A 13,511-nucleotide genomic window follows, 5' to 3' on the forward strand; every position below is an offset into this window, starting at 1 on the left:
TTAAACCTTTTTCTCAAACTCTAAGTCAATCAGTGGTGAACAATCACCATTCATATAAATATATTGTAATGCCTTAAAGGTTAAAGTATAAATATCTCTAATTCTGGAAAAAAATAATTTTAGAGAAAGCTTTGAATAGGGAGACATGTATAAATATGTCAGCTTTTCCACTTGGCAAATTCAGTTCTTTCTTGTCTACATTGAATAGTTATTTTCCATATGTGGGGTTTAGGAAGAATGACAACATGAATCATTCAAAAGTACTTCATACCAATGGGAAAGGCAGAATGTCACATTGTGATGTGAACAAAAACTATATCTGAGACAACTTGAACAATGGTTCCAGCTGTGAATGCATTTTAGTTATTGATAGAAAAGGTTTCACACCAAGGGGAAAAAAAGACTCACTGTCCCTTTTACGTAACAGACAATAAAAGAATTGATGAAGAAACAGACGGTACAAACAATGAATAATGCCCAGGTACCATATATAGGCAGAATTCTACAACTGTATACAGTTATTTACATTATTTCTTTTATACAACATGACATTGTAGCACTTCCTAAAAGATTTTGGACTCATTCTTTTTTTCCCCACAACTTCTTAGTCATGAAAGCAAATTTACATTAAAATATACCTAATACAAGACAACACAACTAACAAAATATATAACAGAACTAATGCACATAGAAAATCTGAGGTATTTCTGGTTTGAGGTGGTTTGTGGTCATGAACTATAATTTCTTAAAAAATGTTGTATTCTGTATTTTTTTTAAGTGATTTTATTTTTTTGTTGTTTGATTCTGACCTCGGAAGCCTGGTTTCTCTGCATGTGTTTGTATTTGTACACTTAAAACTACTGAGTTGCATGTTCTACATGCAAAAAGAACATATACAGTGGGCTCCAGAATTATTGGCACCCCTGACTGGCAATGCACAAAATTATATATATTATTATTGACATAAATTAAAAATGCCAACATGTGAAAATACTATACTTTATTAATGTTTCAATGGAACCAACGAAAATCAAACTGTCTTTTAATAAAATAAAAATAGTTTAGGTTCCCTAATTATTGGCACCCCTGGTTTAGTACTTGCTGCATCCACATTTGGCAAGGATAAGAGCATGGAGTCTTTTCCTGTAATGCTTGACAAGGTTAAGGAAAACATTTGGAGGGATATTAGACTGTTCATCAATGCAGATCCTTGCAAGATCACATTCTTGGGTGTGCGCTTATCAACTGCCCTCTTCAGTTCAGCCCACAGGTTTTTCGATTTAATTGAGGTCCAGCACCTGAGATGGCAGAACATAGATTTTGTTGTCATGGAACCATTTCTGTGTGGAGTTTGAGGTGTGCTTTGGGTCACTGTCCTGCTGAAAAGCCCACCTACCGCCAAGTCTCAGCCTTGTGGTTGAGGCAACTAGATTGTCAGGTAAAATTGCCTGATACTTGATGGAATCCATTGATCTTAACCAGTGACCAGTGGACCTCTGGAATTTAAACCCCAGAACATCACTGACTTACCACCATTTTTCACCATGGGTATGTGGCGCCTCTCTTTTTATGCTGTTTTGATGCCAAAAATTCCCATACTGTACAGTATTTGATCAAAACCTAAAATTTTGGTCTCATTTGGTCATTTAAATTATGATTGAACGAAGATGCTATGATAGAACCAAGTACTAAACCAGGGGTGCCAATAATTATGAAATCTTGATTTTGGTGAAATCTAGTTTTTTATTAAATGACTGTTTTGGTTGGTTTCATTGAAACATTTTTTGCATTGGCATTTTCAGTTCTCAATGACGTTGTAAAAAAAATTCTGTATTTTATGTGCATTGCCAGTCAGGGGTGGCAATAATTCTGGAGCCCACTGTATTTTGAAACATATATTCACCTTTGAGTTGAAACAGCAGCATTACAGACATTCACTGAAAGATTATGGCATACTGAGATTTTTTTTATTTTACCTGTGTCACTAAGACGTAATCGATCCTCATCTGTATATTGAAACAGATCATCCAGTCAAAATCTGAAAGTCAATAGTTTATCTACAGATCTTTCCACTTGTGAAAACATCACAGCAATGCTGGAACTACCAGGCATACACCCATAATTGGTCCCTGTGAGTCGAGGTATAATTGATGGGACCTGACAAAGGTGAATGAACTGTTCTTTTCACCCTCCAGTTCACTGCTCTGATTGAAAAGGTTTTTCTGAGGACCGAGGCTTGTCTCTGCTAAAAGAATGTGTCTAGGTCCTTAGCTTCTGTAATTGGAAATGCACGTTGATTAAATAAAGAAAAAAAGTTGGACATCATTTAGACAGCTGTTTAAGCCCACTGATACATACGTACATACTTCATGGTCTTAACCAAACACACAAATGCACACATATATACAACAGTACGCACATATATATTCCTTCACCATGGTCTTCCACCTAATGTTGTAGTCGTCGTTGTCTTATACTGTTTATTGTTTGGGCACCTTCCACAATGTACTACCTATTAACCTTGGCTCCACTGCCTGCCGTAGGTGGCTATGAATGTCTGGATAAGCCCTGCCCACCCCTTGCTGTCCACCCCAACCTCCACAAGTGTGGGTCCTCACTCTCTCATTACAGCGATCAGTCGATGCTGACAACACCTTACCTCAAAAGCTCTGCCCCTTTATACCGGTTACCTGAGAAGAAGTTCCGTACCAAACTAAAAGAACTGTCCAATCTCAAAATGCAAACCATTTCTTTTTTTAAGTTGTCTTTCACCCTTTCCGCAAAACTGGTACACCGACTTTGAAAGAAATACCAGTCCAATCGGACAAAAGAAATTAGTCCCGTTGCCTCCAACTTTTTTGACGTGTTCTAGAGACACCCGTTAGTTCCGTAAAAGACACGTTTGTCATTATTTTGTTAAGCACTCGCTTTCAAAACAAAACAAAACAAAACAAAACAAAACAAAACAATAATCCCTTGAGGAAGGTAAATTGTGTAACAGTCTTGGTGTTCCTCCAAGGTTTTGCAGCATTCTTATATTGTCCAAGATAGAAGATGGTTGCTTGTTTTTTTTTTTCACAGGCAGGCCTGTTCAAGAGACAAAATAAAAGAGGAACAATAAAATAAAAAATGACTGAAATGAAAGAGTTGAGGTACCTGCACCGTTGTCAGCATTCATAAGTCGGCACCTGAATGCATTAGAGATGTACATTTAGCTTCTGTTTTCACTCTTGGAAAAAATACAGTAGAGAAATGTGCTGGTAATATTGATCCGACCAAAAAGAAAAAATAATGAATTAAAAATGTCAGGATAAAATAGCAGCTGCATTCATGTTTTTTTTTCTGAGATCCACTGAGTCAAGAAAGACGAAGCTTAGTATTCTCGTTTTCGGTTTTTCCCCCGCTTTTGTTCCACGACAGACTCAGATACTGGACTCTTTGGGTGGCATGTCCACATTGGTGACCGACGTCACTATGGAGACCAGGCAGTCCGAGGTAGTGCCGCTCGTTAGCCTGCGGATCTGGGAGATGCGCTCCTCCACGCACCCTGCAGACAGACGAGCCTCCGCGTCATGGTCCCAGCACTCCTCGATCGTCTCACACATCTGCTCTAGGCCCTGCAGCGTGGGAGAACAAGCATCGGGCTATCCGCATAGTATTTCACAACATTAACTTAACTTATATTAACTTACAGTCCAGAGGCAAAAGTCTTAGGCACCCTAGATTTTTTTAATATAAAGGTTCTGCCTTCAGTGAAAACATGCGTTGGGCTATCCAATTAATGTTTCACAACATTAATTTAACTTATATTAACTTACAGTCCTGGGCAAAAGTCTTAGGCACCCTAGATTTTTTTAAATATACATGTTCTGCCTTCAGTGTGTCAGTAGAAAAGAGCACATTTTAGATTTCCAAAAATGTAAAAAATGTAATGTTACAGAGAATTTTTGTATTTTGTTAAATAACATAACATACTAAGTGATAGTTAATATATTTCTCGAGGCTGTCTGGGATTACCTGGTGAGCCAGAGGCCAGCCAAAGTCTGCAGTGGCAAGTTTTGCTATTTGTTTGGAACAGCCTACTAGCTGTTTTTATTATAAAATATTCAGAGTAAAAATATAGTTTTAAGGGTTTATACATAAGATGACAAGCTATAGCCCCGGCGTTTCGTCAGCCCAGTGAAGGTAGTCTCCCAACCTCACGTAACTCTCGTGTCAAAACTTTGAAGCCATTTCTTTCAAAAACATGGTTTTGTGGCAAAATGAAATGGGACACAACTCCCTTGATACCTGGAGTAGAGATAACTTTGGTATCATTAAAATTTTCTAAAAGTCAAAATATGTTTTGCGGTCAATACGACTGATTTTGAGCAGGTCACATACGTAACATACCATAGCATTCAAAAGCCAACAACTTTACTGCTCTCTACTCGATGTTATAAGTGACCTTAGTGCCAGTGGGAGATTTCCATTTGAGTGAATGAAGAAATAGAAATAAATACTTGACACTCACAGCATGTTTTACCCAGCAATCCTTGAAAGCTGGCCTCATCTTTTTGTGGACAACAACATCTTGTAAATCCTCCAGGGATGGATGCTGCCCAATCTCCTCCTCAAACGGCAACATATATTCATCGACAGGGCCTGCAATACCGCAACATCCACAAAATCACAGCCCTTCCTTGGTGTAGAGGAGTGTGCCACATGGAAAGCAAATCAGTAGTCAAAAACAAAATGGCAGAGAGGTTCAAGTGCTTATGTTAACAAATTGTGTGTGCTTCAGAATAATGATTCATTATTTTCTGATGGCTTTATGGCATGTTTGAAATGGATACACAGTGTAATTTGCTGAACCCAGGTTCTTGGGTTTGTGAGATCAGCAGTGTTTATGTAATTCACCACAAATCAGGCTTTTACATGAGATTGGTGAGAAATATGCACCCAATCATTATCATTATATAATATAATATAATATTGAACAAAACTGGATTATTGGACAGTTGGCTTCTCATCCGTTCCTGAATAGTCAGGCGTATTCAATCGCTTCCTTAGTGCAGGTATGAGAAAGCTTTCAGTAAGTAGTTTTAAACTGCATAATATAAAACAAAACATTCTAAAAGAAAAAAAGAAACAATGACTAAAGCAAACATGTCGTGGATGACACAACTCCATAATAGCGCCGATCCAAATGCCTGACGTGTGCCGACTCACCGTCTGCGGCCTTGCAGCGCGACACCAGCTCCCAGAGCACCAGGCCCATGGCATACATGTCTATCCTCAGGAAGGCGTCTCGCTGAAACGTGATGGCCCCTTCCAATACCTCTGGCGCCATGTACCTCCTCGTCCCTACCTGTCAGAGGCAGACACATGCAGTAAGTCGGCCTGAACTGGACGGACGTCTGCATGGGCAGCGATGCGCCTGAATGGTGAAGTGACCCTTTACTGTGACCCTACCTGGCCATGAGTGTCCCCAGGGGGCTTGCCTGGCTCGAACAGGACCGCCAGCCCGAAGTCCCCGATCACGGCTGTCAGGTCGGTCTTCAGCATCACGTTCTTGCTCTTGAAGTCCCTGGTGAAAAGACGCCACAAAACACACTGTGAACCAGTTTCACAGACACTGCGTAATGGACCGTCCACACTGAGCATAATAACGATAACTATAAATATGTCGTTTTAAAAATCGTTTTGACTTGGGTTGTGGAGCCCATACCACAACTATAATGACAGTGATGAACGATATTGTTGGGATCACTTTTAAAGTGATTTTTTTCCAGCTGCCTGAACGATAAAACACTGACAGCCAATCAAAATCCAACGGACTTCACAGGGTGTCACGTGCAAAATGGCGGATGACATAGCTGTCAGGTTCCGTGTTTTTTATTGTCTAGTCTTTTGTCTAAGTGCTTAGCCTTTCCGTTTTTACCCTCTGTGCACACCATAGTCTGCCTGTCAGTTCAGTGCACTCCATTCATTAGTTTCACCTGTGTTTCACTTCCTGATTGTTTCCCACACCTGATTGCTAAGTCTATACTTTCCAGCGGTTGTTTCTGATAGATACCCAGTTCGACGTGTTTTGTTTTCGACTTCAGCATTCTGCCTATTCAGTCTGTCTAGTTTTGAACCACTGTGTATCGACCCGTTTCTGTTTTTCGACTTTCTCTGGATTCTGATTCTGTCTGATTTGCCTGTTTGTTTTTGACCCTTCAACTGTGACAAGACTACGATTATCCTCATTGTACCTGGAGAGTTGACCCATTTCCTGGACTTTTATCTACAAACTGCCTTATCTAGGCTGATTCTGTTTGCTGACTATTGACCTCCGCCTGTCTGACCTGCCTTTATTTTAATAAAGACTCTTTACTAAAAGCTACGCCTTGGTCTTGCATCTGGGTCTGGTTTTCCACAAACCTGATAATAGCCCAGAGACTATTTACAGAACGTTATCATTCAACAGTGAGGATCATAATCATTATAATTATGGTTATAGTTATAGTTATAATTCTTGGTGTGGATGGATGGGCCTTAAGCCTAGTCCGAGACAAAATTCAGTTTTGAATGAAATAAAGAACTCAATTTAGTCCTGGACTAAGCCTAGTCTGTGTGTGAAACATGGTGGTTGAAGGACAAGATTAACCAAAACACAGATGTATTGAGTATTCATAGGTAGTTGCTATTGATTAGATTGGGTCTCAAATCAGCTTGTCTTTCCCTTTAGTCATGTAAAACTCTGCAGCGTGATAGCAAGCATGTCCACCAGATGGCAGCAACCATCCATGAGCGCTGCAAAGCACATTTCAGTTATTCTACATTCTACTATAGGACAGTTTAATGATAATAGTGTCCTTTCGTATCCAACTATTGGAAAAGTGTGCCACTTTTCTATATAAAGAGCTTTAGTGATTTGTAATCTGACCACAGTAACCAAGAACCTGTATGTCTGTAGAGGCTTACTACCTCATTCAGTCAGCTGTTTCCTAATTGTTACAGATGGATTGATTGTAATAAAACTGATGATTTAATAGATGAATGTATGGCGCAAACTACAAACAAATATTTTTGCAGTCGCCTTCATCATTGTACTATAACATGCTGAAACTAAAAAGTCATACAGCAGCAACTGCCAAAACATTTGTGCTTTGTTTTTTTGTTTGTTGGGCCGCAGCGTTACCTGTGTGCAATGGCCGGTTTGGGCCCCTCTCCTTTGTAACGATGAACGTCCTCATGCAGGTAGGCCAGCCCACAAGCCATGGTCTCCGCAATGTGACACAACTCATTCCAGCTGATGGCGTTGCCCTTCAGATAATCAGTCAAGGACCCCTACGCACAGACAAAAGAGCCGTGAAGCTTTTAGTGCTCAGATATACTTTAGCAAACGGCAAAAAAACGTTACAAAGAGAGATGAAGAAAATAAAAAAATGAATCGGTTGAGAAAAATAGCCTCGCTAAAATAAGCCCTACATTTCAGCGCTTTTTCAAAACAAAAAGCAACCTTGAATGTAAGGTTAAAAGCAAAACATGAGATAAGTGCTTTAAATGTATAAAGCACAAAAAAATAGAACTGAAGGTCATCTGACAGCGCATATGGCGGCATGCGTGGAGCCTCAAGTGTCAATCACTCGATGAAATAACCGCACCGTGCGTACTGTGGCTCACCTTCTCGTGAAACTCGGTAATCAGCCACAGCTCGCTCTCCAGGCTGGTTCCTCGTTTCTCGGCGGCGATGTATCGTAGCAGGTTTTCGTGCTTCATCCCGGGAGTGATGAAGATGTCTCGCTCGTTCTGCCATGACTGCTTGTCCTGGTCACATACACCCACATTGTCTTTAGAACTAGGGCTGCACGGTATACGGTATATTTATCGCCATCGAGATACGAACATGTGAGATAAACACATTGCCAAAGACTGCTCGAATTACGATGAGTAGTATTTATTTAAATTGATGTTTGGTTAAATTGATTGGCTGTTAATGTGCAATTTTTTCAATAAAAGCATGTTGGAAATAATGTATTACATTGTTCTTTTTCAGTATGCATAGGCTATTTATTGTCTGGGGTCTATTTTAGCAGTGTACCTAAAGCAGAAGGCATTAGAACTGTGCACACTTCAATATTTGTGTATTTCTCGCAGGTCATATTGTCATTGTTATTCAACAACGTTGTCCCATATTGCATATTTTCCTAATATCGTGCAGCCCTTTTTAGACCCTCCCCCCCGCAATCATGGGCTAATGCAGCAACTTCATATTTCACAAACTACACGTGTATTTCAAATACACATGATACCTTGTGTAAATAAGACAGCTTTGGAGTTGCTGTAAGGTGTATTTCTTCACGTTGAAGGAGATATGCTACTGACTCCTATAGGCTTCAAGTCTTTATGCTAAGCTAACACGTTACGCTAACATGGAAACCAAGTCAGTGAATGAACAAAAATTATAATTAAATCGAATATCTTGTCTAAGTCTGGGTAAGTCAGAAAAAAGGTATATTTCCCAAATGTTGGTGTATTCCTTTAAGGCAACTGTATTTATCACACACATTATAAATACAGTATATCACACAAACGTGCACACATACACACATACATACACGCGTAAACCAGAATGAAGCACATGCTTGGCAATCAGAAGAGCAATCTTGACTCACCTGAATGGGGAAAATCTTCACAGCTACGTATTCATTCATCAGCTGTGCCTTCCAAACGCAGCCAAAGCGCCCCCTGGCTTTGATTTCCAGTAACTGCAGAGGTTTAAGGCCAGCCAGAGGGGATGGAGGGGATGGGCCAGGGTCCTGATAAAGTATGTAAGATTTGAAAGTTTTAAAACTGAAGGAAACTACATTTCTCTTTGGAACACTACACAGAACGTACTGAAGTTAAAGACAGAGACAACATTGACAATTTTTATAATAGATATGAAAATGGTATGACTACAACGTACTGAAAATTACACATTAGATTATGTGAAAGCTTGATGGATTCTGTAACACAGTAGCATTGGTGTCAATTGCATGGAAGATTAGACAAATGACAACCAGCAATAAGGCTGAATCAACACTAGAGGGAGTGTTTGCTAAACAGTGTGGCCCACAAAGTAGCTGTGGGAATGGCAACAAGATGGCAGCCAATGGAGGAGAGAAGAAGAGTACTGCAAGGATTAGAGGGAGGGAGGGAGAGATAGAGAGAGACAGAAAGAGAGAGAGAAAGTGAGATAGAGAGAAAGACAGAGAGAGAGAGAGAGAGAGAAAGAGAGAGAGAGAGAGAGAGAGAGAGAGAGAGAGAGAGAGAGAAAGAGATACTCGCCTCGTTAATGTCCACGTGGCCATACGGCGGTTTGCGATGTCGGTACATCCAGAATGCCAGCAGCAGAGCCATGGAGAGTACAGTAATGGGAAGCAGTGTATAGACTAGGATGTTGAGTAGAGGTGGGCGGACCACCGCTGTACACAACAACAGTTACAAACCGTCAGAGGGGGTCGAGGGGTGGGAACAGTAGTGTACAATCACTGTCAACTCTTTGTTTTGCTATGAAAAGAAAAGGGCCAGTTGCTGTTTTGTTCTTAACACGCACGGATGCGTTTCAGCAAATCGACACAAAAGATTTTCAAAAAAGTTGAAAGGAATTCACATATCAGAGCCAGTTAAAACTGACTCGATAAAGAGAGCATAAATTGATATATGCATGTACGGTAAATCCCGACTGTCATTTTATAGAGCATGGTTTGTTGTGACAGGTGTTTTGGAAGAACAAGGACTAATACATGCAAAAATGCCTTAAAAATGTTTTAATAAATGCAAGAGTTTCAGATCCAGAGTAAAAAAAAAAACCTGCCACAACATGCAGTTACTACATCAAAATCTCAGCAACAGTCCTACCAGTAGCCAATTAAACTGCTGTTTAAGCAGGAGCAGATTTCTTGTTTATGTCAAGAATAATCCAATTAAAAGAGACAATCTCGAGGAAATTCATAGAGTATGTTGATACTTGCTCTACGATAAGTGCATAACAATAGGACAGCAAGGAACGGGCGTTTCTTAAATTTAATTATCTAAATAAAGCCAGTTTGACTAAGTAGGAGATTGTGAAAACATTTCAGAATCCAGTATACAGTATATGCTGCTGAGAGACATTCTTACATAAAATTTTTTTTTTTAAGTTTAATCAAGCAGAAAATCTGTAAAGATGCAAAATGCAGAAAGGCTCACCGGGTCTGGTGACAACAGGCAGGTGGGTGAATCTCTCATTGCAGAAATTGCCCTCGCAGCAGCAGAAAAAGACCTGGGGGTTCTCTTCAGTAGCCACACACTCTTGTCTGTTTCCATGAAAAAGAATATTGTATCAGCTCAGGCTGTCAGACATAACTGCTCTTTAATGCCTCCTGGGGAAACGAAGGATTTTATTGGACACAGAGCGTGGAAGCTCCATATTGGCCGAGGAATAGACCTACTGACTCGCTTAGAGTCTCACTTATGACTCACACAACTTTTGGATTTGAGTGATTACATATCGATGCACTTCCCCTTACCCACAGAAGCAGTGGCACATAATATAATCTTGTCTTTTTGTTTTTAGACGGTGGAACACTGGAAGATGCTTTGTCTATTCATATCTTTTAACTTAAAATGAGTGTTTAACCCTTGTGTTATTCTTAAGGGTCAAAAATGACCCGCCACTGTTTAATAGCAGAGAAAACCCCATAAATTTGATGACAGGTCGTTTCTTCATGCAAAATAGATAAGAAAAATAGAAATTCAATGCTTCATTTTAGGGGTTTAGTGAAGGTGGGTCATGTTTTACCCTTAGAACAAGGGGAGTATACAGAATGTTAAGACTACACAAGAGGTTTAAACATTGCTAAAATACTGGAGTCTGGCTATCACATGAAGTAGAGGGAGTGAAGATACCATATATACTTAGTAATAATATAAGTTACATTAAATAGCACACCTTTGTACCTATGCAACATGACACAGTGTAAGTGTACAAATAATATGGTTGACACAAATACAAAGTAAACTGTGGAGCAGTTCTTAAGCCAAAATAAACACATGTACAGGCATATCTCACTTTATTACAATAGGTTACAATAGGCTGGCTATAAAACCAATTACAATAGGTTGGCTATAAAAACACAGAAAAGTAAGACTTAAAAAAACAGCCATAAACATGCAGCTAAATTACTACTCGCACTGGATTATATTACCTTACCCAGGGTTCATAGAGGTTTTCAATGAAACCAGCGTATTTTTATTGACCTGATTTATTTTGAGACAAGGTTAATGGGGAGTCTTGTAAATGTTTCTGGTATATGACCAGGAGCATATACCTTAGTGTTTTTGCTGACACCTGACCTTTCACAATAGTGCACCCGGCAGCTGTCAGTGAATTTACAGTACAACTGTGTTTTTCCCCAATGCTTATTTTGCAGAGAACTTATTTTTACTTCTCGCTGTAGTGTAAATGGAAAGTATGTATATACTTGTGATGTTAAAATAACTGTAATATTCAACAATGAAAACATTGGATCTGTATTCTGTGTCTATTCAGAATTATACCTTATTGCCATAAATAGGAAAAACATACACATTAGTAAAGACTAACCTTTTTTTTCATTTTCAAAAAAGAAATACTTTTTCTGCAACAAACACCTAACAGCTCTTAAAAGTAGCTTGCAGGTTTCCAACTAAATTAACAAACATCAAGACGATCTGAAGTAAAGTTTCTCCCCACTGCTCAGTACGTTGGGCAACTGATGGGTACCAGTAAAACCAACATATGCTTAGGCTCTGAGAGATGAGATAACCTTTGCTTCATTACCTCAGCGTGAGAGCTGTGTGTAGGGACTAACCTGTCGTAGCAGTTGAAGTCATCCAACCAGCAGCCCTTTTTCACGAGCTTGATGTTACCCGTGGTAGAGTTCTTGCGCCAGGATGCATAGCAGTGTAGTCGTTTGTCCTTCTCAGCCTCGCAATGCTCCACTCCACTCTGATTGGTCTTTTCACTCTCCCAGTTGTCGTTGTAGTATAAACATTCCCTGGTCTCCACCTCTCCATGGCTTGGTCCTAAGGGAATAAGGGGAAAAGGGGCCACATTAGCTCAGGAGGTACAGTAAGAGCGGTTGTTTGGTAGGTTGCCGGTTTGACCCACCACCCTGGGTGTGTCAAATTCTTCCTGGGTGAGACACCTCATCTCCAATTGCTCCCAACGAGCTGATTGCATGGCAGCCCTTCACTGTTGATGTGTGAGTGCATGTGTGAATGAGTGTACAGTATAAATGCAGTCCGTTTACCATTTACCAAAAAAGTGTATGTGGACTGGGTTAACAGATCTTGTCTTATACTGACATCATGAAAATAATTCAAAATGTCCTAAAACCAATCCCTTCTTCAAGCAGCAATCAAAATAAACAGGTCTTGATAAACAGAATTAAAATAACACATTTAAGACCACGCCTGAGACTTAGCTAGAGATCAATGTGCACCTGTGCCTGTGTGCTTTCTAGTCAAAATGGCCAGTTGGTTGGACTGATCAAATCTGAATGGCAAAAGTCACAGATCAGTTTATATGCTTGACAAATAGACTGAGGCATGCAAAAAGTAGGCAGTAGACTTGTTCCATGGTCATTCTGCTTAATAAAAATTTTCATTTTCATATGAAAAAGAAATGACCTAAATGGGTTTGCACAGCTTGAATTAACACATTTTAACTGTTAATTGGATAAAAACTGATTAATTCACTCCCTTTGTTACAGTGTCACGCTGTCTTCATTCTGGCTCACTGTTCCGGAGGTGTGGTAAAACTATATTTATCCCACAGGGAGGGGTGAACTAAGAACTGAAACAAAATGGAGGCTCTTTGTTTCTGGCAGGTATATATTACTCCTCAGGATTCATAATTTTCTCAGGAAATGCTGAGGATTCTCCTCAGCAACCAAAAGCAAGATGGACTGTGACTGTAGATTGTGAGTACAAACATTCGATAAGGACACTGTGCTTCAAGAGCCCAGTTAGAAGCTTTGAAACTGGCTTAATATTGGCAGCAGCTATTTTTACTCTTCTGTTAAAGCAACACTTTGAATATACATTAGCTTAATAAATACATTCAAGTCATTTAACTGTCGACTTAGATTACTATCTTGAAAGCTATGTTTAGATGTATCTAACATGATATCAGCCAAACAAGTTTTCACAAAGGTCTTCAAAAATAAAAGGCCACAATTTTAGTCAAAGCCACAAATGGTGTGAATTAAATCACATGGAACTGCTATTACTTCTATCAAATGGACTTTAAACTTGAGTTTAAGCTAATATGTTCATTTCCACAATGAATAATAAATTAATATTTTAACCTTTTAATTATGATACAGTCCCCTTCAAAAGTATTGGAACAGCAAGGCAAATTCCTTTGTTTTTGCAATACACTGAATACATTTGGGGTTGAGATAAAAAGATGAACACGAGACAAGAGTTTTTATTTCCTGGTATTCACATCTAAATATGGAACACATCTGGGC

The 13,511-nt window shown here is 39.4% G+C and overlaps 1 protein-coding gene across 1 annotated transcript in view; it reads right to left on the reverse strand.

Annotated features, from left to right (window-relative positions):
• Positions 1-562: 562 nt before the first annotated feature.
• acvr2ba (activin A receptor type 2Ba) overlaps positions 563-13,511 on the reverse strand; it is a 53,231-nt gene continuing 40,282 nt past the window's right edge. The window contains exons 2-11 of the mRNA XM_061238892.1: positions 11,847-12,060; positions 10,204-10,310; positions 9,301-9,437; positions 8,646-8,789; positions 7,654-7,797; positions 7,169-7,317; positions 5,455-5,569; positions 5,212-5,350; positions 4,514-4,644; positions 563-3,617 (exon numbers count right to left, since the gene is read on the reverse strand). Of these exons, the coding sequence (XP_061094876.1) occupies positions 3,423-3,617; positions 4,514-4,644; positions 5,212-5,350; positions 5,455-5,569; positions 7,169-7,317; positions 7,654-7,797; positions 8,646-8,789; positions 9,301-9,437; positions 10,204-10,310; positions 11,847-12,060 (1,475 nt within the window). The 3' untranslated portion in view covers positions 563-3,422. The remainder of the gene's footprint in view (positions 3,618-4,513; positions 4,645-5,211; positions 5,351-5,454; positions 5,570-7,168; positions 7,318-7,653; positions 7,798-8,645; positions 8,790-9,300; positions 9,438-10,203; positions 10,311-11,846; positions 12,061-13,511) is intronic.

Source organism: Conger conger, chromosome 4 (assembly GCF_963514075.1).
Source record: "Conger conger chromosome 4, fConCon1.1, whole genome shotgun sequence".
NCBI lineage: Eukaryota > Metazoa > Chordata > Actinopteri > Anguilliformes > Congridae > Conger > Conger conger.